The sequence below is a fragment of the Anneissia japonica genome, unplaced genomic scaffold (assembly GCF_011630105.1).
Source record: "Anneissia japonica isolate Jap-2015-1 unplaced genomic scaffold, ASM1163010v1 scaffold1863_len523710_cov156, whole genome shotgun sequence".
Lineage (NCBI taxonomy): Eukaryota > Metazoa > Echinodermata > Crinoidea > Comatulida > Comatulidae > Anneissia > Anneissia japonica.
In genome coordinates this window covers 100340-112835 of record NW_022714601.1, presented here as the reverse complement: position 1 = coordinate 112835, position 12496 = coordinate 100340, and the positions used below count along the sequence as shown (strand labels likewise).

At 33.3% G+C, this 12496-nt stretch overlaps 1 protein-coding gene across 1 annotated transcript in view; it reads right to left on the bottom strand.

Moving 5' to 3' along the window:
- LOC117109038 (guanylate cyclase soluble subunit beta-2-like) overlaps nt 1-8351 on the bottom strand; it is a 54450-nt gene extending 46099 nt beyond the window's left edge. Inside the window, exon 1 of the mRNA XM_033251264.1 lies at nt 8202-8351. Within this exon, the coding sequence (XP_033107155.1) occupies nt 8202-8204 (3 nt within the window). The 5' untranslated portion in view covers nt 8205-8351. The remainder of the gene's footprint in view (nt 1-8201) is intronic.
- Between the last annotated feature and the right edge of the window lie 4145 nt (nt 8352-12496).

Here is a 12496-nt window from a genome sequence, read left to right as displayed (position 1 = left end):
GCATAAAATATGTTTAAGGTTCTAAATTAATTACAGGAACAAATTCGTCTCGGACATCAACGGGAAGTTCAAATATTGAATACTGATAATGTTAAAGACGATCTTTTTTTCTCGTATGACGTGCAACATTTCATTATAGAATAACAATGCCCAGTTACAGAGGGCTTCTATTCCTGAGGAATTGCCCCCAGTTTTTGGATGTTTACTTGGTTGGTATTTGGTGGTGCATTAATTTTAATTTGATGACATTAGTTAACAGAGTAATAATAATAATAATAATAATAATAATAATAATAATAATAATAATAATAATAATAATAAAAGGAATTAACAATTAAAATGTTGTAGATTCTTTTTGCATGATAATACTTAGTGGTGATGGTGATAATGATGACGATGATGAGATCATTATTGGTGATGCGTTTTACCGGATATGTGTTTACCAAAATCGTTTGCTGAATGCGTTAATTTATATGCTATTACATTAGTATTGCTATTTGCGCGTTAATTACGTTACCGAGTACATGTAACTTTCCTTACAAATTGTTTTTATTGCCAAACGTGATCTCATTAGCACAGTTTTTTTTAATTAAAAATATGTTATCGTAAGTTGACGCATTGTTATTAGATAACTTTTTAAAATATACACACGAAGGTAGAAAACGCCGATCGACAAATGGATTAGAAAGAAGAGCATTATCGGTAAACTATAAATAATTTACTGTATAATAATTTTGTTTGTAATGCAATGTTTATAGGGCGAAATCAAGAATAAAAAGAATAAAAAAAGAAATAAAAAATGAAAACATACCAAGTTCATTCATTACATCTAGGTAATGCACAGTGATTAAAACCACACGGATATCACTAACAGGATCTTTCTGCAGACGCATTAATTACCAACGACAAGATACAAGCAAAATTTATTTGTCAACGTGCACGTTTCACATGAAATTTCCAGATGCTTTAGCAAAGAATAAATAATAACTTAAACTGAAAAACACGTTTAAAGAAACAATGTCAAGTAAATATAACAAAGAAAAGGTATCAATAAAAATTTAAATAAATAAATAAAACAAGGGTGGAATCGTTAACAGATATGATATGATAGCGATTAATTCTAAACAATCTCGCGGTGATGCTGTAAATATTATTATTATACTGTTATTATTATTAAATATAAATATTATTATAACTTATTATATTTATATATTATAAATACTATTATTATTATTATTATTAAATATAGCCCTATGTCAATGTTATTACGCTACGAACTGAAACCTAATGATGCGACATGTATTGGCTTAACCTTAACGAACTTATAGTAAAATATAATACTTGAATTCTAATATCCTCAAGATATTCGATCACACTCATATTATTCTAAAGCTCGTCGAGTTTCTTATGCTACACATACTGGTAAATCAATATAATAATGTAATCAAAATGTAAAATAGGCCTACGATTGTGTGTTTTTTTTTTATATTACTAGTCAGACAGACGATTTAGAAATGTTTCTGCGTTCAACATAAACATGTGTTTTGTATCGAGAACGACAATGGCAATACTGTAATCAACTGAAATTGAAACGGATTTGATTGTATTTTGGATTTATTAAGACTACTTTAATGTAACGCGTCATCAATATACTGTATTTCGACATCAAAACATGTAAAGGGTAAGCGTGGTTATTGTGAGCGAAGATGAAGGGTTAAAATCAGATTGAGATTAAATTTTGTTGTTATGAAAATAAAGACGTACATAATAGTATCATTAAGACAACCTACACCATACTAATTATTATAAAGACAAACAGGCTCTATGAAAAAAAAATGTTCTTGTTAATTTGTTTTATTTGTACCTTTTGTGGTAAATTATAAAAACAGCGCCCACTATCGTTATGTTGCTAAAAATCAAAGATCTTATTATAAGATAATAGTTAAACACAACAGCTCTAATGACAATCACTGTTACATAATTAATACGTTACTATGCAACCAGTGATTGTCATAAAAATTATCTGGGATACGACATTAGTCGTTAGCGAGTATGTGAGTATACACCTACTTATATTAAGTCATTCAAAGTTAATAATAAACTGCATAGGCCTGTTGCGTACCTAATAAACGATCTATTCAGATAGACCTAATTATATCAAGTCATTAAAAGTTAATGATAAGCTGCATAGGCCTATTGCATACCTAGTAAAACGATCCATTCGCCAAAGCATTTCATCGTACAAAACTGCAGGGGTTCCGCCTCTACGCGTCAAGTGAAAAATGTGCAGTGACGAATCCATATTGCGCTCAGTGTGAACGCTTGATGACGCGACGTCGTATGCTGACTGTCGGTGGCATTCTAAGCAAATCATTATTGACGAAGATCCCGTCGGCAGCAGACGACCGTCGGCAAAAATGTGTGCCCGACTTGAAAGTGGAAACGCAAGATCGTGTTACGCGCTAATTCAGTTAGGTGGTTAAGCAATTTTTCAACAGTCACATCAATCCGAGATGTTGAATATTTGTTAGATATCACATCAACGCAATACATTATCTCAAAGTTGCGTGTTTCAATCACGTTTCAACGTGTCTTTTTATTAGACGGCAAGCTATCGCCTACGACCGGTCGGCCATATTCGCATAATCAATAGCAATTCATTACCAAGGCCTATACATGCGACCTCCTTTGATACAGTATTTAATTGCATTATGTACACCATGTACACGTATTTATTTAGAAACTGATGGTTCTTAGACAATAAGACTTCATTGAGCGATTTCAGAACAAGAATGTATATATAGTGTTTATCGAAAGTTCGATGTAAATACATCGGTAAAAATAGATAATTTACAAAATTGTTGTTTTCTTTTTGTCTAAGCTGTAAAATAAATTTTGTCATGTATGGGAATATCAATCTAGTATATTAAGATTATAACAGTAGTGTACGGTTGAAGGGTAAATACCGAAAAACACACTTCGCCAGGGAGAAGAAAAAACTATATATATATTCTACATAAGTAGTCTAAAATCGTTTAAAAGCTTTTGAAACCCCCAAAATTGTCATAGTTTCCGGGAATACGCCCCCTTGATCACTTCCGAGGGATTAAATTTTGTGCAATTCCCGACCACGCCCATTCACGGGCTCTCAGTCTGTCAAATCCCGGCACCACCCCTGTTTTGGTTCCATGGAAACAAGAGAAAAAAAAATCAGTCCAGATTATCATTTCTTAATTAATAAAAGTGTATATTTATACTGATTCTTGGACCAGTAACAATCATGTTTACCTTTAAATATATTTATTGACTTTGCACTAAAAATTTCGTTTAGCAATCTGTGTATAGGCAAAAATTATTCCCTCACTCTCAATTTGACCCTCACCTGTTTGTACATCTTATAATCATGTCCTCATGTCACTTTGCTCTATATATTCATCAAGTTATTCATCAACGTGTGTTGATGAATAATGTACATAAGTTTGGACAAATTAGATGTAACAATGCCTTAATTTATAAAAAGCAACAAAGGAAAAAAAAACAATAAATGATGTTTTTATACGGCGGTTACATACAAAAAATCCAAATATATTGTCTAAATATATTTATGTTTTTATAAATTCTAGATTGCCAATTTTTGCATTATTGATTGTATTAATTTGAAATACACGAAAGGAAAAAAAACTTCATTCATTAAGACAATGTCCTTGTATATCAGAAATTAATCATACCACCACTCAGTCTTAAACCATTTTACAAAAAATAAATGCGTCAGGAAACTAAAGTAACTTTTTTTTCCCAAATCTGACACGAACACACAGCACTCTGAATACACATTGTCATTTTATAAATACCGTATTTATTTGAAGAAAACGTTTATTGTTGAGCAGGGGTGGCGCCAGCGGGGGACCCCCCCCCCCGTCGGGGAAAAAAAGCACAGTTTGTCGAAAAAAAATTATATTTATTTTTTACATATAAAAATATATAGACTAAAATCGAATAAATAAGCCTTGAAACCCCTAAATTGTTAAAATTTTGAGGGGGCTTCGCCCCCTAGACCACTTTCGAAACCTTTTCATCGAAGCGCGGCCACGCCCACATTGCTGTCGTCGGGGAAATCTGACCCCTCGTCGGGGGAATCGCTCCCACGGCCCCACGTCGGGCAAATCCTGGCGCCACCCCTGTTGATAAGGGTTATTGATAGAGCGTTTATTTGAAGGAGGCGTAACTCCAACACATAATTACTGTGAAATTGTGCTATTGCGTGATAATAACAAAAACCTTTTTGATCCCAATCAGTTTGTTTAGGGTGGGGGGGGGGCGTTTATTTCACGAAACATCAACGTCACTGAGGGTTTGTTCGACGGAAGCATGCTCTAAAATCAGGCTCTAGAGGGGGAGCGGCGTTTAATCGAATAAATGCTGTACTTGTGAAAACACCTCAGGTAATTCGGCCGAACCCATATCCTCCAGATGAACACTACCTATTGATGGCAGGCTTTAGTGGGCCTATGAGCTTCAGAAAACAATGGTAATAAGCTGTAGCAATGCTTGCTACGTCATTTATTCTGAAATTATGTTATTTTGATACTAACTTATTTCTTGAAGACAAAAACAAAAAACAAAACAAAACAATCAAAAAACGATTTGAATATCATCCGCAACGTTATTATAACGTTGTTATTACGTAAACGTGTTAGCTGGGCTATCTTTTCATAATATACTGTAATATAATCCGTATCATTTGATGTCCCATACTGCTTTATAAAGATTATGACTATGAAAATGTCATTGATATTTCATTATACGAATACACACTTGGTCCGTTAGCTACTGTATTAGCTATCAACTAGGGCGGTGCAAATCTACGTTGGCGTGACAGAAGAAATGTAACGCGTTAATTTTTTAGGCTGTTTATGCGTTGTCATCTACTTTCGTAGCTATTTCAAATGATAGGATGAGTTATAGCATTATGTTTGACTCGCATTTCGTGGGACATTAACCGCATTAGCGACTTTAATTTACATTGATCAGTAAAGCGTAGTGCCGTAAGTGTCGCGCACTGTGCTGGGGATTCACAGATTATGTTGTTTTTTGTTTTTCTTTTAATTATATTTTTGTTTTTTTCTTTTTGTTTTTTTCTTTTTTTAATTTATTTATTTATTCAATAAAGCTTTAAAATTTTGATTTTGGAAACTAAACTTGATAGTTTGCCAGGATTGAGCATTCGTTAAAACCTAATAAAAAAAAAATAGAAAGTGAGATTAAGCAGGCAACAGAACAAATTTCATTTTCTGCACATCCAGCAATATTAGGATATTCGGATTTGGATTTCTTTGATGTTAAACAAAGATAACCTATACGAATGTACAAATCAAATCAATTTCCAGTCCATCTGGTGGTGGATTGGGCGATAAATCGGGAGAAAATGTTATGCACGGGTCTCTTCTAAAGCACGATGCGATACGCTAACTTTGATTTTATAAGAGTCCAGAAGAGTAGTCCAGGGGTGGCGCCGTGATTTGCCCGAAGGGGTTACCGAGGTCCCCGACGGGAAAGTCCGATGCCCCGACGAGGGAAAGTAAAGTGGGCGTGGTCGAGCTTCAATTTAAAGGTTTCGAAAGTGGTCCAGGGGGGAATATTTTAACAATTGAGGGGTTTCCAAAGACTTATTCAATCGATTTTAGAGTTTAATAATATGTAGAACTGTCTCTTATACACATGGCTGGCGCAACCCCTGGAGTAGTCAAAAGAATGGATCCAAGAACCAAACATCTGAGATGATTTTTCATGTTTTATTATCGCACACAATATGGCTACCACTACTCTCTCACTTAAAATTATAATTTTTACTAGGTATAGGCCTACCTCCTTCCACATGACATTAAACTGCCTTACCATTGTCCACTTTAATGCATAGGCCTAAGTAAGATTTACCTTTCACCTTTTCTACCTGTAGTGCAACTATTCTTTGAAGCCTGGTCTGTCAATGTTGTATTTATTCTTTCCTCCGCACCAGAAAAAAAAATCTAAAAAAATGAACATTACATTTTAAAGATCCCTGACTAATTTTATATGCCGCCTCTTAGTATAAAACAAATTTACCAATCGGTTTATATTTTAGAAGGTATAAAGTCTATAATAATCCACATAGGAATTGTATTTTCAAATGCTATTCTCTTTCATCTAGATTAATTTTTGTTTAAAATTATGTGAATAGTCGTGGAACATTTGTTGATAATTTATATACTTTTTGTTATATAAGTTACTTTTATTGCTATATATTTTTATTTAATTGTTATAGGCCTTTACTGTACTTTATTGTCATTATTTGTGGATTATAATCATATTGATACAAATAGCTAATACAATGGAATTAATTTACTACAGAAATGTTGATTTGGTAAAACCTATGCCAGTTTGATATGCAACATAATTAAAGATAATAAAGAGGAAAGGAATAAGAAAATATCACTAATGGCTCGTTCGGTGACAGAATCAAATTAGATTGTAGTGACGATCCACCCGATCGTTAAAACCTTTCAGGAGACATTTATTTATGAGTTATCGGACACAGTGAATTAAAAAAAAATGTAAATAGCATTTAATCTGGAAGGAACGGAATAATACTAATATTTGTGGGCTAAAGACTGTCAATCAACATGTCGAAATTATTATGTTCAAAATGTTTATAATATAATACTGAAATATAACTTGGATAGGTAATAATAGAAATAAATAAAAGTGAAATGATACTTAGTCCCATTTATTTGGGAGAAAGAAATTAATAATCGTAAAAGAAAATGAAAATTGAACTTCCTTGACAAAAGCTGATATACTGTAATCAAATTTCAATATGTGACACCACGAAGGAGGACCATCAATGTATTCTTTTAACTTTTAAGACATGTAGGCCTATATTTAGTTCTGCACGTCATGACTATATTATATGGGCATACAACTTTGATGAACTGGATAGAGCTTCAGGGAATAATAGGAAAAATAGGCCAAGTGTTGATTGCTTTTTAGAAAACATTGACATATTTGTAATTTAGTAAAAAAAATAATGAATTTATGTTAAAAATATTTTATTTCAAACAGCTAATTAGCTTACCTAAAAAATACCAATTCAGTTATAAATTAGACACAATGTATTAATTCCGAAATTGAAATTTAATTAGATGTTACAATTTTACGCGAGTGAAAATAAAACTGGTAATGAATACAAGCAACACCATACAGGCCTAGCATAGAAAAGTAGTGGTAGGCCTGTGTACGTACCAGACTTTACAGTAGAAAATTCAATTATAGTATAATAAGAACATACTTTATATGGCTAATATATAGGTTTAATTTAAGACTACAAAGCTCCAAGGAGAGAGGTGTATCCAAGCGTTCGTTAAAATCATCTTGTCGGGTACTCAAAGTTTAATTAATTTAACACTGTCCTATATGAGGTAGGCTACATCACTTGATGTTATAAATGCTCAGTCCTTATCGGTCGCACACTGTCCAAGGATTTGTTGGGCTACATTAAGTCTGTGTGTATACATAAGTAGGACTATATTGACTATATTGCGGTTTACGTAATTATGGTTGGGTTGTTTGTTTTAGCTTTGACATTTGCCTATTAGTGAATAAGCGGAACACTGAAGTAGAAATAATTAGTTGATTAATAGGCCTACTAAGTAATTGTAGATACGACTAATAGAGTTCATACTTTATTAAAACTCTGTGGTTAGGTAGTCATACTTAAGCCCCTTAATACATCGACTTGATTATTATAAAACAGAGTCAACGAATGTGCTCATGATGTAGCCCAGTGAATACTTGCTTTGTCAGGGTTTTATTTATTTATTTATTTTTTGGGAATCGCCATAGAATATTTCCACATTGATTTAAGCATGCAGCACTGCAAAAGGAAAATTAGTTTATAGCATCACGTCCTTTTCTGTGGAAAAAAATCAATATTTATTTGATTTTTGATTTGATATTCGAATTCCTAATTTAGCGAGCGTCTCGTTGCTGTTTCGATTTAAAAAATACAAAGCACTTTTCGTTAAATGTCGAATCTCGGCTCACGCGGGACATGTATACTTCTATTACACCGCGACTAATTAAAACAAATCCGATTTTATCCGCTAACGGAATAGACCCTTACTTTATAGCGTAACTTATTTCTAACCCGGTATATCGGTACTTACCATTCTTATTTATCTTTCACCTCCCGTCCAAGCAGTTATTCAATACAAGATCACGAACATATAGGTAAATCCATCGAAATGTGGAGTCATTTTATAACGCAACTGAGCATATCTTAGAATATATCTTTGTCGATTCTTTCTGCAGTGATCCCCGTTACCATAGATATCTCAGATATTAAAAGACAACGAAATGAAGATTCAGAGGACTATTCCATTACTCTGATAGGGTTGAATTACCAGTGGCAATAATGCCACTTATTCGATTTACAAGGGTAATGAATCAATCCCGTGTCTATAGATGATATATGAACACATTCACTACTATGGTTTGAGGTTGTCCATACTGTAAGACGTGAATTGTTTGAGATAAATATAGGCCTAGTGTCTTTGCAATAGGTAGTATTAGATACTAACCGGGAATGGGCAACGACGAATTTCTGCTACAGAAAAAATATATGGCTATACAAAAGTAGGCACAAACTTAAATTTCAATTTCTCTTTGTTTTGGATCGTAGATGTGGCCTGGCGACGAACGGGGCCAGATTAACATAGGGGCTTTTTAGGGCGCAAGCCCCAGGCCCACAGGCCCCAATAGGAAAAAATAGACTCCGAACCCCATGAAAAATCACCGAAAATCTGGTTTCATGTTATCCACATAGTATATGTCCACTTGCAATTATAGCCCCAGGCCCCACAACCCTTTAATCCAGCCCTGTGTATTGTATCGGTAGTAGTAATGGAAATGTAGAGGGAACACATGAGTAGCAGTCCAATCATGACTGCATGGGAAATAAAAATATTAGATAACATATGTAACGCAATTAAAATGTAAGGAATTGTAGTCTACGACAAAACAAAGGACGCCATCTAATGAGTTAACGAAGTCAAGCAAAATACAGGAGACAATAAGATAACATTTTAATTGTACTTATTAACATTGTAAGGACGTAGCAATTAATATAAAAATGTTAAAGATTGTTTATAAGAATAGATTTTCCTTTGAATCCACTTATGTTACCCCGTATGCTAGGAAAGAACCGATATTTGCGAAGTTACAGATTTTCATTTACATTATCGATGTTTCAATACGTCATCGCGTTTTCAGAACATTCCTCCACAAGGCAATGTACTCGAAAAAAAAAAAAAAAAAACGCGAAAAAACAATCCCCATATTTTCATTGTCCAGATCCTACTAATTATGTTTAGGTCGTGATTCTATTAACAATTAGCAAATTTGATTCATTAATATTTTCTATTATTATTAGGCCTATTATGATTAATGTGGTTGGATTTTTTAAATAGGGCCTATATATATTCCTAATGAATTACTATTATCATTAAATAATATTTAATTATGATAATAATAATAATAATAATAATAATAATAATAATAATAATAATAATAATAATAATTATTATTATTATTATTATTATTATTATTATTATTATTATCATCATCATCATTACTATTAGCTTTAGTTAATGTATTATTGGGAATTCGCACAACACTGAGTTTGGAAAATATATAATATCGGATATTGAGAGCTGTACATCACAAATTTTGCTTGGTAAAATCAATCACTAGGTTGCCTTGGCTACATATATCTAGTGATTCATCACTACAGCACACACCTGTACTGCGCCGATATTAAATTTGTATTCAACAAAACCAACTATTGGTTGGCCCGTTAACGATAACCGTGGCAACGCGTGCATGCATAGGCCTATTGTATAAACGCTCTACTGCTGCGTGCGGCACGTCTGTCTTGAGTACTTAACCGGGATTATTGTCAGCATGAAGTTACAAAGTAAACAGAACTACATTGTTATGAGCTTGAATCCACTTATGTTACCCCGTACGCTAGGAAAGAACCGATATTTGCGATGTTACAGAGTTGTGTGATTGATGTTTATTGACACAGAGCGCAGTCCTTTCCTAGCAGTGGATTAATCTCATGTAATGTTTTACTTATCCTGCAGCGAAATTAGCTTCAGAGTGAAAGCAGCACGTATTGAAAAATGAAACATAATGGCCTAAAATATAAGTCCTCGATTACAAATTTCTGTCAAATAAAAATGTTATTTTGCGTTCTATTCTAAATAATTTTAAGCCAAAAAAATATTAGTCATATAATTTTTGTAATAACCATCGTAAAAATAATTACTGTAGTTAATTCCTCCTTCTCCTCCTCCTCCCCATCATCATCATCATCATCATCATCATCATCATCATCATCATCATCATCATCATCATCATCATCATCATCATCATCATCATCATCCATCATCATCATCAACATCATCATCATCATCATCATCATCATCATCATCATCACCATCCATCATCATCATCATCATCATCATCCTCATCATCATCATCGTCCTCCTCCTCCTCCTCCTCATTAGGCCTACATCATCTTAGCCTTCATCGTCATCCGTTGTCGTCATCATCCTCACAGTCATAATCATCTTAATGTCATCATCATTATTATCGTCAATATCATCACCAACATTACCACTATCCTAATCATTATAATCATCATCACTTTCATTACCATCATCATTGGACCATTATCACTTATGAATATAATTAGTATACATTGTTTTCATCCACCCCATAAGAGAATCATTATCATCATGCCATCATTCTACACACCATTAATTATTGATCATAACCATAGACATCATAGACATCACCATAAAAATAATCATCATCATATTCACCACCACAACATCATTCTCATCCTCGTCCATAATCATCATCCTCGTCATAATCTTCTTCATTATCATCATCATCATCACCATCTCCATTATCATCATTTTCATCATTATCATTGTTGTCATCATAATCATCATCATCACCACCATCACCATCACCAAAATCATCTTATTCGTTATCCTCATTATTGTTAATAATAATCACATCAATTAGGCCTATCTAACATTGCGCATTTGACATTATACACTCAGTATAGAATAATGCTGAATATAGATTATTTTCTCAAGCTTAGTATCAAATAAATAATGAGAGAGGGATTATCAACACACTGGTTTAAATTTCAATTTATATCGATTGAATGTTGCTTGACCAATCATAAGCCAATGGCATGGCATTTGACCAATTGGCATCGGTCCAGGAAATAGCCAATTATATTCTTGTAATCCTACCTTGAAGTTATTCATGCTATTGCAAGCGCCCCCGTGTCCATAATTTATTTACTATAGTAATGAATTATGATTTGATGATGAAGATCATGGTGGTCGTTATGATAGAAATGGATTACTATGCTAAAGATGATGGTGGTGATGATGATTTTGCTACTGCTGGTAATGATGATAATGATCGTTATGGTGATATCAATCGTAATCATGACGAACATGTCTTTCATGATAATAAAGATAATGAGGATAATGATGATAGTGATAATAATAACAATGGCAATAATAATGATGATTATGGTAACGATAATAATGATGATAGTATTATGTTTATGTTTATAGTATTATGACTAGGCCTATGTGGTCTGCTGCTGATTATAATGAGGACATGATGATGCTGATGATGATCGTTATCATCGTAATCATGATGAACATATGTTATCTTAACAATAATAATAATAATAATAATAATAATAATAATAATAATAATAATAATAATAATAATAATATAAGAATTTATAAAGCATCAATTAAACGACCGAGGTGTATTTTCAAAGGCGCTTTGCATGTTAATGATGGAAAAGGTGAGCTTTGAGTATTTTTTTTTTTAATGAAGAAGAACAGTTTTTAATGTGTGCATGGGGTGAATTCCAAAGTTTAGGTGCGGCAAAAGAAAAAGAAAAGTATGGCCAACAGTTTTTAAGGATGTGCGGGGAACGGAGGGCAAAAAATTTTCAGATGATTAGGGTGCGTCCAGGAACATAAATGTGGGTAAGCTGATGTATAATATAGATAGGTTGCTTAAATAGAATTGCTTTAAAAGTAAGTAGCAAGATTTTTAACTTATTGCGAGAATTAATGGGAAGCCAATGGAGTTCTCGGAGAACAGGGGTGATGTGAGATCGACGTTTTGTGAATGTTATAATTCGTCCATGTTAATGAAGATAATGATCATAATAATGATCATGGCAATGATAATAATAAATGATGATAGTGGTGGTGGTGGTGGTGGTCGTGATGATGATGATGGTCGTGGTAATCAGGTGCGGATCTATAGAGATGTCCGAAATGGGGGCCGAAACACTTTACATATGACAAGCACAGAGCGGGGGAATATATATATATATATATATATA